This window comes from Felis catus, chromosome B3 (assembly GCF_018350175.1).
Source record: "Felis catus isolate Fca126 chromosome B3, F.catus_Fca126_mat1.0, whole genome shotgun sequence".
NCBI lineage: Eukaryota > Metazoa > Chordata > Mammalia > Carnivora > Felidae > Felis > Felis catus.
Window position 1 is genome coordinate 117,125,444 of NC_058373.1, and position 13,935 is coordinate 117,139,378.

The 13,935-nt window shown below is 40.6% G+C and overlaps 2 protein-coding genes across 17 annotated transcripts in view; one reads left to right on the forward strand and one right to left on the reverse strand.

Moving 5' to 3' along the window:
- The window catches only part of RGS6 (regulator of G protein signaling 6), a 606,431-nt gene that overhangs the window by 78,561 nt on the left and 513,935 nt on the right, over positions 1–13,935 (forward strand). The window lies entirely within an intron of this gene.
- LOC109500910 (60S ribosomal protein L21-like) lies at positions 6,522–7,036 on the reverse strand. Its single transcript, XM_045060167.1, has one exon. It carries the CDS (start codon positions 7,034–7,036, stop codon positions 6,554–6,556), a length of 483 nt encoding a protein of 160 aa, XP_044916102.1. The 3' UTR covers positions 6,522–6,553.

Below are 13,935 nucleotides of genomic sequence, written 5' to 3' on the forward strand. Positions count from 1 at the left end.
GTTCTATTTTTAATTTTTTGAGCAACCTCCGTACTGTTTTCCAGAGTGGCTGCACCAGCTTGCATTGCCACCAGCAATGCAAAAGAGATCCTCTTTCTCCTCATCCTCGCCAACATCTGTTGTTTCCTGAGTTGTTAATTTAGCCATTCTGACAGGTGTGAAGTAGTATCTCATTATGGTTTTGATTTGTATTTCCCTGATGATGAGTGATGTTGAGCATTTTTTCATGTTAGCCATCTGGATGTCTTTTTTGGAAAAGTGTCTATTCCCATCTTTTGTCCATTTCTTCACTGGATTATTTGGGTGTTGAGTTTTGTTTTTTGGATGTTGAGTTTGATAAGTTCTTTATAGACTTTGGATACTAACCCTTTGTCTGATATGTCATTTGCAAATATCTTCTCCCATTCTATTGCCTTTTAGTTTTGCTAATTGTTTCCTTTACTGTGCAGAAACTTTTTGTCTTGATGAGGTCCCAACAGTTCATTTTTGCTTTCGTTTCCCTTGCCTCCAGAGACGTGTTGAGTAAGAAGTTGCTGCGGCTGAGGTCAAAGAGGTTTTTGCCTGCTTCCTCCTCTAGGATTTTGATGGTTTCCTGTGTTACATTTAGGTCTGTCATCCATTTTGAGTTTATTTTTGTGTCTGGTGTCAGAAAGTGGTCCAGGTTCATTCTCCTGCATGTCACTGTCCAGTTTTCCCAGCACCACTTGCTGAAGAGACTGTCTTTATTCCATTGGATATTCTTTCCTGCTTTGTCAAAGATTAGTTGGCCATACATTTGTGGGTCCATTTCTGGGTTCTCTATTCTGTTTCATTGATCTAAGTGTCTGTTTTTGTGCCAGTACCTTATTGTCTTGATGATTACAGCTTTGTAATATATCTTGAAGTCTGGAATTGTGATGCCTCCAGCCTTGGTTTTCTTTTTCAAGATTGCTTAGGCTATTTGTGGTCTTTTCTGGTTCCATACACATTTTAGGATTGTTCGTTCTAGCTCTTTGAAGAATGCTGGTGCTATTTTTGATAGGGATTGCTACATTTAGGTCTTTAATCCATTTCCAGTTAATTTCTGTGAGAGGTGTAAGATAGGGCTCCCATCTCATTCTTTGGATGTGGATTACAGTGTTTCTAACACTGTTTATTGAAGAAATTATGCTTTCTCCATTGTGTGTTCTTGTGTTTCTTATCAAAGATTACTTGACCATATATCTGTGGATTTATTTCTGGGTTCTCTATTCTGTTCTATTGGTCTCTGTGTCTGTTTTTAGCCCAGTATCATACTGTTTTGATTACTATAGATCTGTGATTTAGTTTGAAATCAGGAGTTGTGCTGCCGCCAGCTTTATTCTTTTTTCTTAAAATTACTTTGAATATTCTGAATCTTTTGTGATTCCATATGAATTTTGAGATTTTTTTCTATCTCTATGAAAAATGCCATTGGACTTTTGATAGGGATTGTGTTGACTTTGTACATTGCTTTGGGTAGTATGGATATTTTAATAATATTAATTCTTTCAATCCATAAACATGTGATATCTTTCCATTTATTTGTGTCTTTTTCAGTTTCTTTCATCAGTGTCTTATAGTATTCAGTGTATAGGTCTTTCACGTTCTTGGTTAAATGTATTCCTTCCTTCCTTCATTCTATTGTAAATGGAAGTTTTTTCTTTATCTCTCTTTCAAAAAGTTCATTTTTAGTGTATAGAAATGCAACTGATTTTTGTATGTTGATTTTGTATTCTGCAGCTTTACCGAATTCATTTATGCTAAGTTTTTTTTGGTTGAGTCTAGAGGTTTGTTTGTTTTATACACACACACACACACACACACACACACACACACACACATTAGGATTATGTCATTTGCAAACAGAGGCAATTTTACTTCTATCTTTAAAAAAATTTTTTTTAATGTTTTATTATCCATATTTGAGAGAGAGGAAGACAGAGCGTGAGCAGGGGAGGGGCAGAGAAAGCAAGAGAGAGAGAGAGAGAGAGAGAGAGAGAGACAGAATTCGAAGCAGGCTCCAAGCTGTCAGCACAGAATCTGACATGGGGCTTGAACCCACGAACCATGAGGTCATGACCTGAGCCAAAGTCAGACACTTGACTGATTGAGCCACCCAGATGCCCCTTACTTCCACCTTTCTAATATGTCTGTCTTTCTCCTTTCCTTTTCTTTCTTTCTTTCTTTCTTTCTTTCTTTCTTTCTTTCTTTCTTTCTTTCTTTCTTTCTTCTTTCTTTCTTCCTTCCTTCCTTCCTTCCTTCCTTCCTTCCTTCCTTCCTTCCTTTCTTTCTTTCTTTCTTTCTTTCTTTCTTTCTTTCTTTCTTTCTTTCTTTCTCTTTTTTCCTTTGCCTAATTATTTAGGCTAGTGCCACCAGTATTATGTTGAATAGAAGTGGTGGAGAGTGGGCATTGTCTTGTTTCTGATTCTAGAAGGAACGCTTTCAGCTTTTCACTGTTGAATATGTCAGCTGTGGTCTTGTTATATATGACTTTTCTTAGGTTGAGGTACATTCCTTTGATACCTAATTTGTTGTGAGTTTTTATAATGAATGGATGTTGAATTTTGTCAAGTGTTTTATTCTGCAGCTATAGAAATGATCATATGATTTTGTCCTTCATTTCATTAGTGTGTTGTATCATATGTATTGATTTGCATACACTGAACTTCCTTGCATCCCAGGGATAAGTCGCACTTTATCATGGTATGTGATACTTTTAACGTGCTGTTGGATTTGGTTTGCTAGTGTTTTGTTAAGGATTTTTGCATCTATATTCAAAAGGGTTATTGGCTTGCAGTTTTTCTTTTCTTGCAGTAGCTTTGTGTACCTTTGATATCAGGGTAATTCTGGCCTCTGAAATGAGTTTGGGAGTGTCCCTTCTTCCTCGATTTTTTGAAAGAGTTTGAGAAGGATTGGTGTTAATTCTTTAAATGTTTGTTTGAATCCACCAGTGAAACCGTGGTCCTGTGATTTTCTTTGTCGTGAGCTTAAAAAAAAAAAGTTTATTTATTTATTTTGAGGTAGGGAGGGGCAGAGAGAGAGGGAGAGAGAGAATCCCAAGCAGCTCCATGCTCATCATGGAGCCCAACATGGGGCTCAAACCCATGACCATGAGACCAGGACTTGAGCCAAAATCAGGAGTTGGACACCAAACTGACTGAGCTACCCAGGCACTCCTGTTGTGAGATTTTTGATTAATGATTTAATCTCATGACTCACTTTTTGGTCTCTTCAGATTTTCTATTTCCTTATGATTCAGTCTTGGTATGTTGTGCGTGTATGTGAATTTATCCATTACTTCTAGGTTATCCAACTTGTTGGTGTATAATTATTCATAGTAGTCTTTTATGATCTTTTTATTTCTGTGGTATCAGTTATTATTTCCCTTCTTTCATTTCTGATATTATTTGCTTGAGTTCTTTTTTCTTAGTCTTGCTAAAGCTTTGTCAATTTTATTTTTCCAACAAATCAGCTTCTAATTTGGTTTACCTTTTCTATTATTTTTCTAATCTCTGTTTCATTTACCTCCACTCTAATCTTTATTCCTTCCTTGTGCTCATTTTGGGATTAGTTCTTCTTTTTTTTTATTTCCTTGAGGTGTAAAATTAGATTGTTTAAAATCTTTCTTGTTTCTTTTAATGTAGGTTTATTGCTATAAACTTTCCTCTTAAAACTGCTTTTGCTGCAAGCTATAGGTTTTGATATGTTGTTTCCATTTTTGGGTGCTTCAAGATATTTTTGGATTTCCTTTTATTTCCTTCATGATCCATTGGCCATTCAGAAGTGCGTTGTTTAATTTTTACATTTATGAATTTTCCAGCTTTCCTCCTGTTATTGATTTCTAGTTTCATACCATTGTGGTTGGACTAGATAATTGATTTCATTTTAATCTTACTAAATTTTTTAAAGCCTTGGTTGTATACTAGTATATGATCTGTCCTAGAGAAAGTTCTGTGTGCAGTTGAGAAGAATGCGTATTCTGCTGCTCTTGGATGGAATGTTCTTTATATCTATTAGGTCTGTTTTGTCTAACGTGAACTTTAAGTTCAATGTTTCCTTATTGAGTTCTGTCTGGGTGGTCTATTTATTGTTGAAAGTGGAATATGAAGTCCTTTTCCATTTTCATATTGTTGTCTATTACTTCTTTCAGATCTGTTAGTATTTGCTTAATATATTCATGTGTTCATTGTTGGGTGCATATATATTACAACTGTTATATCTTCTTGATGAATTAACCCCTTTATCATTATATAATAACTTTCTTTTGTTATGGTTTTTGACTTGAAGTCTATTTGGTCTGGTGTAAGTACAGTTACCCCTGCTCCCTTTTGTTTTCCATTTGCATGGAATATTTGTTCCCATCCCTTCACTTTCAACAATATATGTTCTTAAAGTTGAAGTGAGTCTCTGGTAGGCAGGATATAATTGGGCTTTTGTTGTTGTTGTTGTTGTTGTTGTTAATCCATTCAGCTACTCTATGACTTTTGATTAGAGAATTTAATTCATTTACACTCAATGTAACTATTGATAGATAAGGACTTACTGTTACCATCTTGTAATCGTGTTTTGGCTATTTTGTAGTTCCTTTGTTTCATTCTTCCTCTCTTGCTATCTTCTTTTGTGATTTGATTTTCTATAGTGTATGCTTAAGTTTATTTCTCTTTCTTTTTTGTATATGTAGTATAGTTTTTTGACTTGAGGTTATTATGAGACTTATGTAAAATATAACAGTCTATTTGAGGATGATAACTTTGCATACAAGAACCTTACCTTTTAATTCCCCCTTTTATGTTTTTTTTTTTAATTTTAATTTTTTTTTTTTTTTTTGAGAGAGAGAGAAAGAGAGAGAGCGAGAGCATGAGCAGGAGAGGAACAGAGAGAGAGGGAGACACAGAATCTGGAGCAGACTCCAGGCTCTGAACTGTCAGCACAGAGCCTGATGTGGGGCTCAAACTCATGAATGATGAGATCATGACCTGAGCTGAAGTCAGACTCTTAACTGACTGAGCCACCCAGGTGCCCCTCCCCCTTTTATGTTTTTGATAGCACAACTTACATCTTTTTATATCATGTATCCATTAAAAAATTATTGTACCTATAGTTGTTTTTTTTTTTAAGATTTTTTATTTTCTTAAGTAATCTCTATGCCCAACGTGGGGCTCGAACTTACCACCCTGAGATCAAGAGTTGTGTGCTCTACTGACTGAGCCAGCCAGGTACCCTGTACCTATAGTTATTTTAAGTCATTTTTTCTTAAAAGTTTTTTTTCCTTTATACCAGAGTTAAGTGATTTAAACACTACCTTTACAGTATTAGGGTTTTCTGAATTTGATTATATACCTACTTTTACCAGTGAATTATATACTTTCAGATTTTTTATGCTATTAATATCCTTTCATTTCTACTTGAGGACTCTCTTTAGTGTTTCTTGTAAGGTATGTTTAGTGGTGATAAACTCCCTCAGCTTTTGTTTGTCTGGGAAGTTCTCTATTAACCTTCATTTTCAAAGAGCATCTTTGATGGGTAAAGTATTCTGGGTTGGCAGTTTTTTCTTCTAGCACTTTGAATATATTATCCTGTTCTTTCTGAGCCTGCAAGATTTCTGCCAAGAAATCAGCTGATAGCTTTATAAGCATTCTCTTGTATATGACACATTTCTTTCTCTTGCTGCTTTCAAAATTGTTTCTTTGTCTATGATTTTTGATAGTTTTATTATAACTTGTTTTAGTGAAGTCATCGTTGGGTCAAGTCTTATTGAGGACCCATGAGATGAGCTTCATGTACCTGGATGTCTTGATCTCTCCCAAGATTTGGGAAGTGTTCAGCTATTAGCAGAGAAACTACTTCTTTTGGCTACCCAAATTACTCCCAAGTGCCTACCAATTTACATGTAAAACTCCCTTTTCTGTCATTTAAGCATTCAACCAACTGATGCCAAACTGTAATTTTAGTCTTGTATCACATGATTCCATAATACATACCCAGTTCTCTGGGCAAACAGACCCAATCCAAACACAGCTTGAGCTTTCTCTCTCCTTTGTTTAACCTGTTTTACGTTCTTGAAATGTCTTCAGTTTCTCGGCCTCAACCCTAAGTCTTCATCTGTCAGAATTCTGGACCGTTCTCAATACTGAGATAAAAATTCTACCTAAAGATCAGTTCCTAATTTATAAGGACAGAAGTGACTCCCTCCACCGCCATTTGCTTCTGATGATATTTCTATTACTTTCTTTAAAAACACATTTTTTTAACATTTATTCATTTATTGAGAGATGGAGAGAAACAGAGCATGAGTGGGGGAGGGGCAGAGAGAGAGGGAGACACAGAGTCAGAAACAGGCTCCAGGCTCTGAGCTGTCAGCACAGAGCCCAATGCAGGGTTCAAACCCCCCCACTGCGAGATCATGACCTGCGCTGAAGTCAGACGCCCAACTGACTGAGCCACCTAGGCACCCCTATATTGCTTTCTTTTAAAACAATTTTTTTGTGTTTGTTTGTTTGTTTGTTTATTTATTTATTTACAGTCTTGACGTCTTTTATTTTTTTTACATTTATCACGCCATGAATTCATAGGGAATGGGTTCCAACAGCACAGGCTCCTTTCCATTGGTTCTCACAAAGTGTGCTTCTCTGGGTGGGGCAGGCTGGCGCTTCAGTTGAACCCAAGTACCTTTCTCCTTGGCTTCCTTCTTTTTCTGATCATTTTCCTTCACACGCTTCAGGAAGCTGTCTCGGCTCTTTGAGTGCTTAATGTGTTCGATACATACATTAATTCTCTTAGCAAGAATCTTGCCCTTAACTTGTTTGTTTACAACAATGCCAATAGCATGCTGGGTAACATTGTAGACTCTTCCAGTTTTGCCGTGGTAACATTTGTGGGGCATTCCTTTTTGAACAGTGCCCATTCCCTTGATGTCCACAATATCACCTTTCTTGTAGATTCGCATGTACGTTGCCAAAGGAACAACTCCATGTTTTCTAAAAGGCCTAGAGAACATATAGCGAGTATCTCTCTTCTTTCCCTTTGTGTTGGTCATTTTGGCGAATTACTGGAAGATGGTGGTTCCGGCTGAAAGGAAGCTGTGTTTATTTATTTTTAAGAGAGAGAAAGAGAGACAGAGCGTGAATGGAGAAGGAGCAGAGAGAGAGGGAGACACAGAATCTGAAGCAGGCTCCAGGCTCTGAGCTGTCAACACAGTCCTGATGTGGGGCTCGAACTCACGAGCTATGGGATCATGACCTAAGCTGAAGTTGGATGCTTAACCAACTGAGCCACCCACGGGCCCTGATAATTATATTACTTTCAAGTCAACTATAACCTACTTATTTGTTGGACAGCTTTTGTGTGTGTGTTCTCCATCTAGCTTCATTGGAAGACCCTTGAGAATTGGATCTAATTCATTTTTGTATTCCCTGTAGGACTTGCATGGTTCCTTGAATATAGTGATTTTCCATAGATGAAAATGACACGCTGGGACACCTGGGTGGCTCAGTTGGTTGAGCATCTGACTCTTGGTTTCAACTCAGGTCATGATCTCATAGTTGTGAGATTGAGTCCCACATCGGGCTCTGCACTGAGCGTGGAGCCTGCTTTGGATTCTTTCTCTCCCTCTCTTTCTGCCTCTGCCTCTCTCTCTCTCTCTCTCTCTCTCTCTCTCTCTCCCTCAAAATAAATAAATAAACATTAAAAAGTGGCATGCCTTAATCCTGTTCTTTTTTTGTTTTTAATGTATCCCATTCTTTTATTGAGGTAGAGGTAGACATAAAGTCTCTTAGATGCCTTAATCCTGTTCCTGTGGATCCTGACTCTAGAAGAAAGGAAACCTCCATTTAGAGCTTTGATATAGATTGAATTTTGGCCCCCCCACCCCCAACTGTATTGAAGCCCTTACCACCTTTACCTCAAATGGTGATCTTATTTGGAAGTAGAGTCATTGCAGGTATAATTAGTTAAGATTAGGTCATACTAGAGTAAGGTGGCCCTTATTTCAATATGACTGATGTCCTTACAAAAAGAGAGATTTGGACACAGACACACACAAAGAGAACACCATGTAAAGATTGGAGTTCTGCCATAGCTAAGGATCTGTCAGACTGGAGGGGAGACTGAAACACATTTCTTTCTGGAGCGTTAAGAGAGAGCAATACCCTGATGGCACCTTCATCTCAGACTTGAGGCCTCCAGAACTGTGAGACAGTCCATTTGTGTTGTTCAAACCTGTCAGTTGTAGTACTTTGTTGTGGCAGCACCAAGAAACTCCTACCAGCCTGCATTTTCACCATCCTCAGAACAAACAAGAATGGAGTATTTTAAATAATCGTTTTCTTGGTAGAGCTGAGGGCTGAGGTAGGGTAGCCTGATAACAAAGTAACCAGAACCTTCTCTATTATTTGCACCCCTGGTCCTTGGCTCTAGACTGAGTTCTTATGTCCCTCAGAGCATCTTTAGCACTGGAAACTCAGCATGTCAGAACTGGACAGTCTTTCATCTTTTGTTTTGTTGTGTTTTTAATGTTTATTTCTGAGAGAGAGAGAGAGAGAGAGAGAGAGAGAGAGAGAGAGAGGTGGGGGAGGGCAGAGAGAGAGAGGGAGACACAGAATCCAAAGCAGGCTCCAGGTTCTGAGCTGTCAGCACAGAACCCGATGTGGGGCTCTAACCCATGAACCGTGAGATCATTACTTGAACTGAAGTCAGGCGTTTAACCGACTGAGCCACCCAGGTGCCCTTGGACAGTCTTTTATCTTTAACCCTCTTCCTCCCTCCTAAGCCTCTCTCAGTTATTATTACCATGTTCCTGTCAGTCCCTCTGGCTAAAGCCTCTGTGAGCCCTCCCTTTTCTTATCCCCAATTTAAAAAGTCTAGATTTCTTCCATTTTTTGAAAAATAGGAAGATCTGGCAACGTCAGATCCTCATACTGATGGCAATAATTGGACAGACGGAGGGGCAGACCCTTAACGCAGAGAATGTGTTCTCAGTCCTGCCTGATAGCACCATGCCTGAGCCTTGTCTGCGTTGGGGACTGGGACTCTGGCGGGATGAAGTGAGAACACTGCCTCTTTTCTCACAGGGCTCTAAGCGTAGACTTTCTGATCCTGGACTGAGTCAGACTGACGGTTTGTATCCTGCTCTGTCACTGGCTGGGAGGCAGCCACGGAGAGGCTCCTTAAACAGGGCCTCTGTTTACTAATCTGTAAATGAGATGGTAATAGAGGTCACTTCATGGGGGTGTTGAGAGAATTAGATGACTTCATGCACATCAGGAGGTTAGAACCTGGCACATAGCAGGTGCTTCATAAATGATCATTTAATTGTATTGTTATATCTGCAAGAAACTCTTATTGGCATTTATCCAAACAGCCTTATTATTTTTCATAAAGGAGAGCATAGTCACTCTTCGGTTTTTCTTTGCTTTCCCCCTGTTCCTCACCAGTTTCACACACATTAAGAAATGTGGTAATTTATACACACAGACTCAGGGCTGGCCTAGCAGGGCATTTGGAGCACAGCTTCTGGGATCTAAAGTGGCTGAGCTCCTGGGCCTCTCCTGGCTGCTGAGTCCCCTGTGCTTATCTGCCTTCGATGTTGCTTAGGTTCTAGTGACCAAGGGCACAGCTTGGTGACTGGCCTCCCGAGGCCTCCGGAGTCGCCGGGGGGGTGCCTCTAATTAGGTACACTGTTGAGCACACAGGTATTTATCCTGGAGGCAAGAAAGGCTGCTGGGAATAGCTGCTTAACATGAAATGCAGACAGCAAGTCCAGTGTTGGTTAGAAGCAAGTTAACTATGATTTGAGGCATTGGCAAAGCCCAGGTAAGCCAACAGCGAGAACCCCAAACCCAATCGTTTGCAACATATCCCCTTATTGGGCCACTCCTAAGCTGAGCAGATTCATTCAGCTGATATTTACTGATTGAATTCCCATAAACTGTAGGGATTTATTAAGCAATTCCTGAGTGTCAGATACATATAGTACAAGGTGTTAACGATAAATGAAATGATGAGTGAGCCACAGTCCTGCCTGTAAGGAGTTTATAATGTGGTCATTGGGATTGACGGATGAGCGAATAGTGGTGTTGGGGTTGGGGGGTAGTCACAGATGTGGGTTACAGTATCCCAGAGTGGAGGAATCCTGACTCAGCAGGGGGCCAACGAGGGGACCATCATCCTTGTCATTTTTTATCTAATGCCCTAGAAGATTGACTTTTGTGAAGATAGGGATTGTGACTGTCTTTTTATTGCTGTATCTCCAGGGCTAGCCCAGTGGTTGGCGTATGGTAGAGGCTCAATTAACATTTGGTAAATAAGGCAATTAAATAGTGTCTAAGCTGAGAACTGAAGGATGAGGTGTTAGCCAGGAGGAAAGCGTGTGTGTGTGTGTGTGTGTGTGTGTGTGTGTGTGTAGGTGGGATAGAAGAGTGGCAGTAGGAAATAAAATGGTGAGAAAGGACATCATGGGGAGGGGGTGGCATGTACTCCTTGGGAAGGACAAAGACTGGTTCTGGAAACGTTTGCTCCTACAGTAGGGTGGTATAGAGGCAATTCAAGAGGAATGGGAAAGGCTGATGGTGAAAACAACACAGAATTATTAAATATTTAAACAAGAAAGACTGGTTGGATTTGACATGTATGTTTAAGGTGCAGGAAAGGGATTGGATTGGAGAGGACAGAGTAGAAGCAGAGAGGCCGATTCGAGGGCTTCTGTAGCAATCTTGATTGGAGATGGAGGCGGCTGGACAAATTACTGACAATGGAGATGGGGATGTGGATAGATTCCAAAGCAACTAGGGATGTAGAATTGTCAAGTCCTGGCAACTGTGTCTAGAGCAGGAAGGAAGGGATAGCACTGCACCTTTAAAGAATTTTTTTTAATGTTTATTTATTTTTGAGAGAGAGAGAGAGAGAGAGAGAGAGAGAGAGAGAGAGAGAGACAGAGTGTGAGCAGGGGAGAGGCAAAGAGAGAGGGAGACACAGAATCCGAAGCAGGCTCCAGGCCCTGAGCTCTCAGCACAGAGCCCGATGCAGGGCTCGAACCCACAAACCACGAGATCATGACCCGAGCCGAAGTTGGACGCCCAACCAACCGAGCCACCCAGGTGCCCGGCACTGCATCTTTAAAGGATGCTAGCATCATTCACTTACTTGATAAACAACAGAGGAAGAGTAGAAGTGGGGGAGATAAAACCACATGTGGACACACCGAGCTTCAGTTGCCTACAGGAGGTTCAGTGGGCAGGTGCATACGTCAGGCTTAACCTCAGGAGATGGATCTGGCTTGATATACAGGTTTAGATGCTCATTAGCATAGAAGATCAGGGCTTCATAACCTAGCAGGTCCATTGGTAACATTCAGAAGGCCCATGAACCTTAGAAATTACATTGGAGTGTTAATGCATGGGCATTGTTCTGGAGAGTTAGCTTTGTATTAACCTTTCCGAATAAGTTAACTCTTGATCCTTAGGGCCACTGGAACTAGAAGAGAGGTGGGATTGCCCAAGCAGAAGTAGGAGGAAGAGAGCTGTGGAGCGTTTGGGGGATGGGGGCCCTGTGCTGAATCCGCGGTGGGGGGTGGTGTGTGGGGAATGAGATGAAGGTTTACAGAAAACATTAGCTTGACTGTTTATAAAGTGCTTTTACAGACACTGTCATCTCATGTCTCAGTAACTCAACTAGATATTTATCATTTGGCTCTGTGTCAGAGTTCAGTACAAGACACAGAAACTTGGCGATACATTTTCAAACAAGAAGGGATTTAATACAGAGAATTGGGTGCTTACAAAATCACTGGAAGGGTGAGCCTCAGGGGAAACATTTCCAGAACAATATGGGACCGAGGTCAGAAGGCCCCCTTGCAGCTGCCATCCTGGTATTGGCAAGCTGGGATCAGAAAGTCCCTGTGGCTGCTGCCATTGCTGCAGCTGCTTTTTGACCCTCAGAAAGCTGGAGAAGGGCACTGGGACACTGCTGGGGTTCAAAAGTCTTATGTTTCCATGACTTTCCTCTATGGCAGTGAGCAGTCAAGGAGCCAGAAGATCACCCCCATCTTGCCTACCTACACCTCCTTGCATGAATGCATATAATTAATGGAACCCAGTTAACCCCTGCACCCCTAGATTCAGGGAGGTCTGGAAAATATCTTTATTCTACCTCTCCACCTAAAAAAGAGAGTGAAATGGAGGTAGAGAAGAGCTTCCCCATCCCCACCCCCAAGGTACAGATTGCAAATATTTTAGTCTTAAAATACGTGGTCTGTATTGTAGCTACCCAGCTTTACTATTGCAGTGCAAAAGCAGCCATAGTAAGCATATGTAAGAATGAGCATGGTTGTGTTCTAATAAAACTTTATTTATAAAAATAGGTAGTGGGCTGGATTTGGCCTATGGGCCATAGTTTGCCCACCCCTGAGGTAAGCAAATCAATTCACCGTAATTATAATGGGTTCATTTTACAGATGAGGGAACTAAACCATTTAGCCAGTGTAAGCGATTTAGAGCCATTTAGCCAGTATAAGTGAAAACATACCCTCATTATTTTGGTTTCAAAGTTCATGCTATTTTCAGCAAACCTTGATGCTGAGCCCATCTCTTTGAGAGACTTGTGATCTAAAGAGGAGATAAAGTGTCCAATTCACAGACCATGGTAAAGGCCCCAAGAATTGCAATGCCTTGTAGGCATGTCAAACGCTCTTCTCTTTGACAGAAGAAATAAAAAAAAAAAGTTATTTGAGCTAGGTGTTGAAGAAAGGTATAACTTTAATAGGTAGAGATAGTAAGGGGCAGGTGGGGCACAAAAAAGCATTTAAAGTGGCGTGGGAAACTTCAAGGCAAGTTTACGAAAACAGCTGGAATCCAAACTCATCTGAACACTGCATCCTTCTGGGTTTTGAGAGAGAAAGGCTGGATTATGGAAAACCTTGGATGATAGGATTAAAAATCTGGATTTAAAAAGCAGAAACCCTGGCAATTTTTGAACAGGGCTGTGATACACACACATTACTACAGGAAGAATGATCTGGTGGTATTGTGGTACAGAAGTCTTTGACTCAAAAGCTACGGCCAACAAGAATTCACATAGGAAGTGACTGCAGTATCTTTTCATGCAAAGGAAGCAGTGGATATGAGGGGCTTCTTGAGCCATTCACGGCACTTGGAAATTTATAAATGTAGGTGGGTTGGAAGGATGGCTTTGATATTGAAAAGTGAGAATAACAAAAGTTAGTCAGGAATAGGATGTTGTTTGTGTAGGAAACATGGTGGGTTCCATCTTGGATATGAGGTAATGAGTGGGAGAAATGGAAATATGGGGCAGGCAATTAGAGATATGGGCTTCATTTTCAAGAGAGAGGTGGTTGGGTGTTGTCACATACAGCTGGACAGAGAGCCACAGAAAAGCTCATGTCTCTGATGGTTGTGGGTGGTAGGGAATACCCAAGGCAGAAACCAGGGGTCTTAGGTCATCAAGAGCCAGGAGAGGCAATGGAGTAGGGAAAATAGGTGGAGTGCCAGGGTGAGTATTATCAGAGGAGTCAGGGGAGGAGCTATTTCCAGAAAAGGGAATGGCCAGTAGTGTTGCATGCCACAAGGAGGACAAGAAATGTTTATGAAAGGCCACTTGACTTGGTGATGACACAGTTGTGGTGGGTGAACTCTGAGAGAGCTGTTTAGTGTATGGTAAGTAAACGGAGGAAGAAGTTGTGGACTGTTCCCTCGAGGAATTCGATATTGGAAGGAAAGAGCAGAGAAGATGGGAGACTAAAATTTATTTGTGTTAAAGTTGGTTAATTCTTCAGTGCCTAAATATCATAAATGACTTCCCTCATCCGACCGTATCCTGATTTCTCCCCCCTTCCCGACCAGGAGTTCCTAAAGGAAAGGGGGTCAAGGGAAGAACACCATCTATTCTCTCTTGATTCCAGGATCTGTTTTTTGGCCAGCTGTT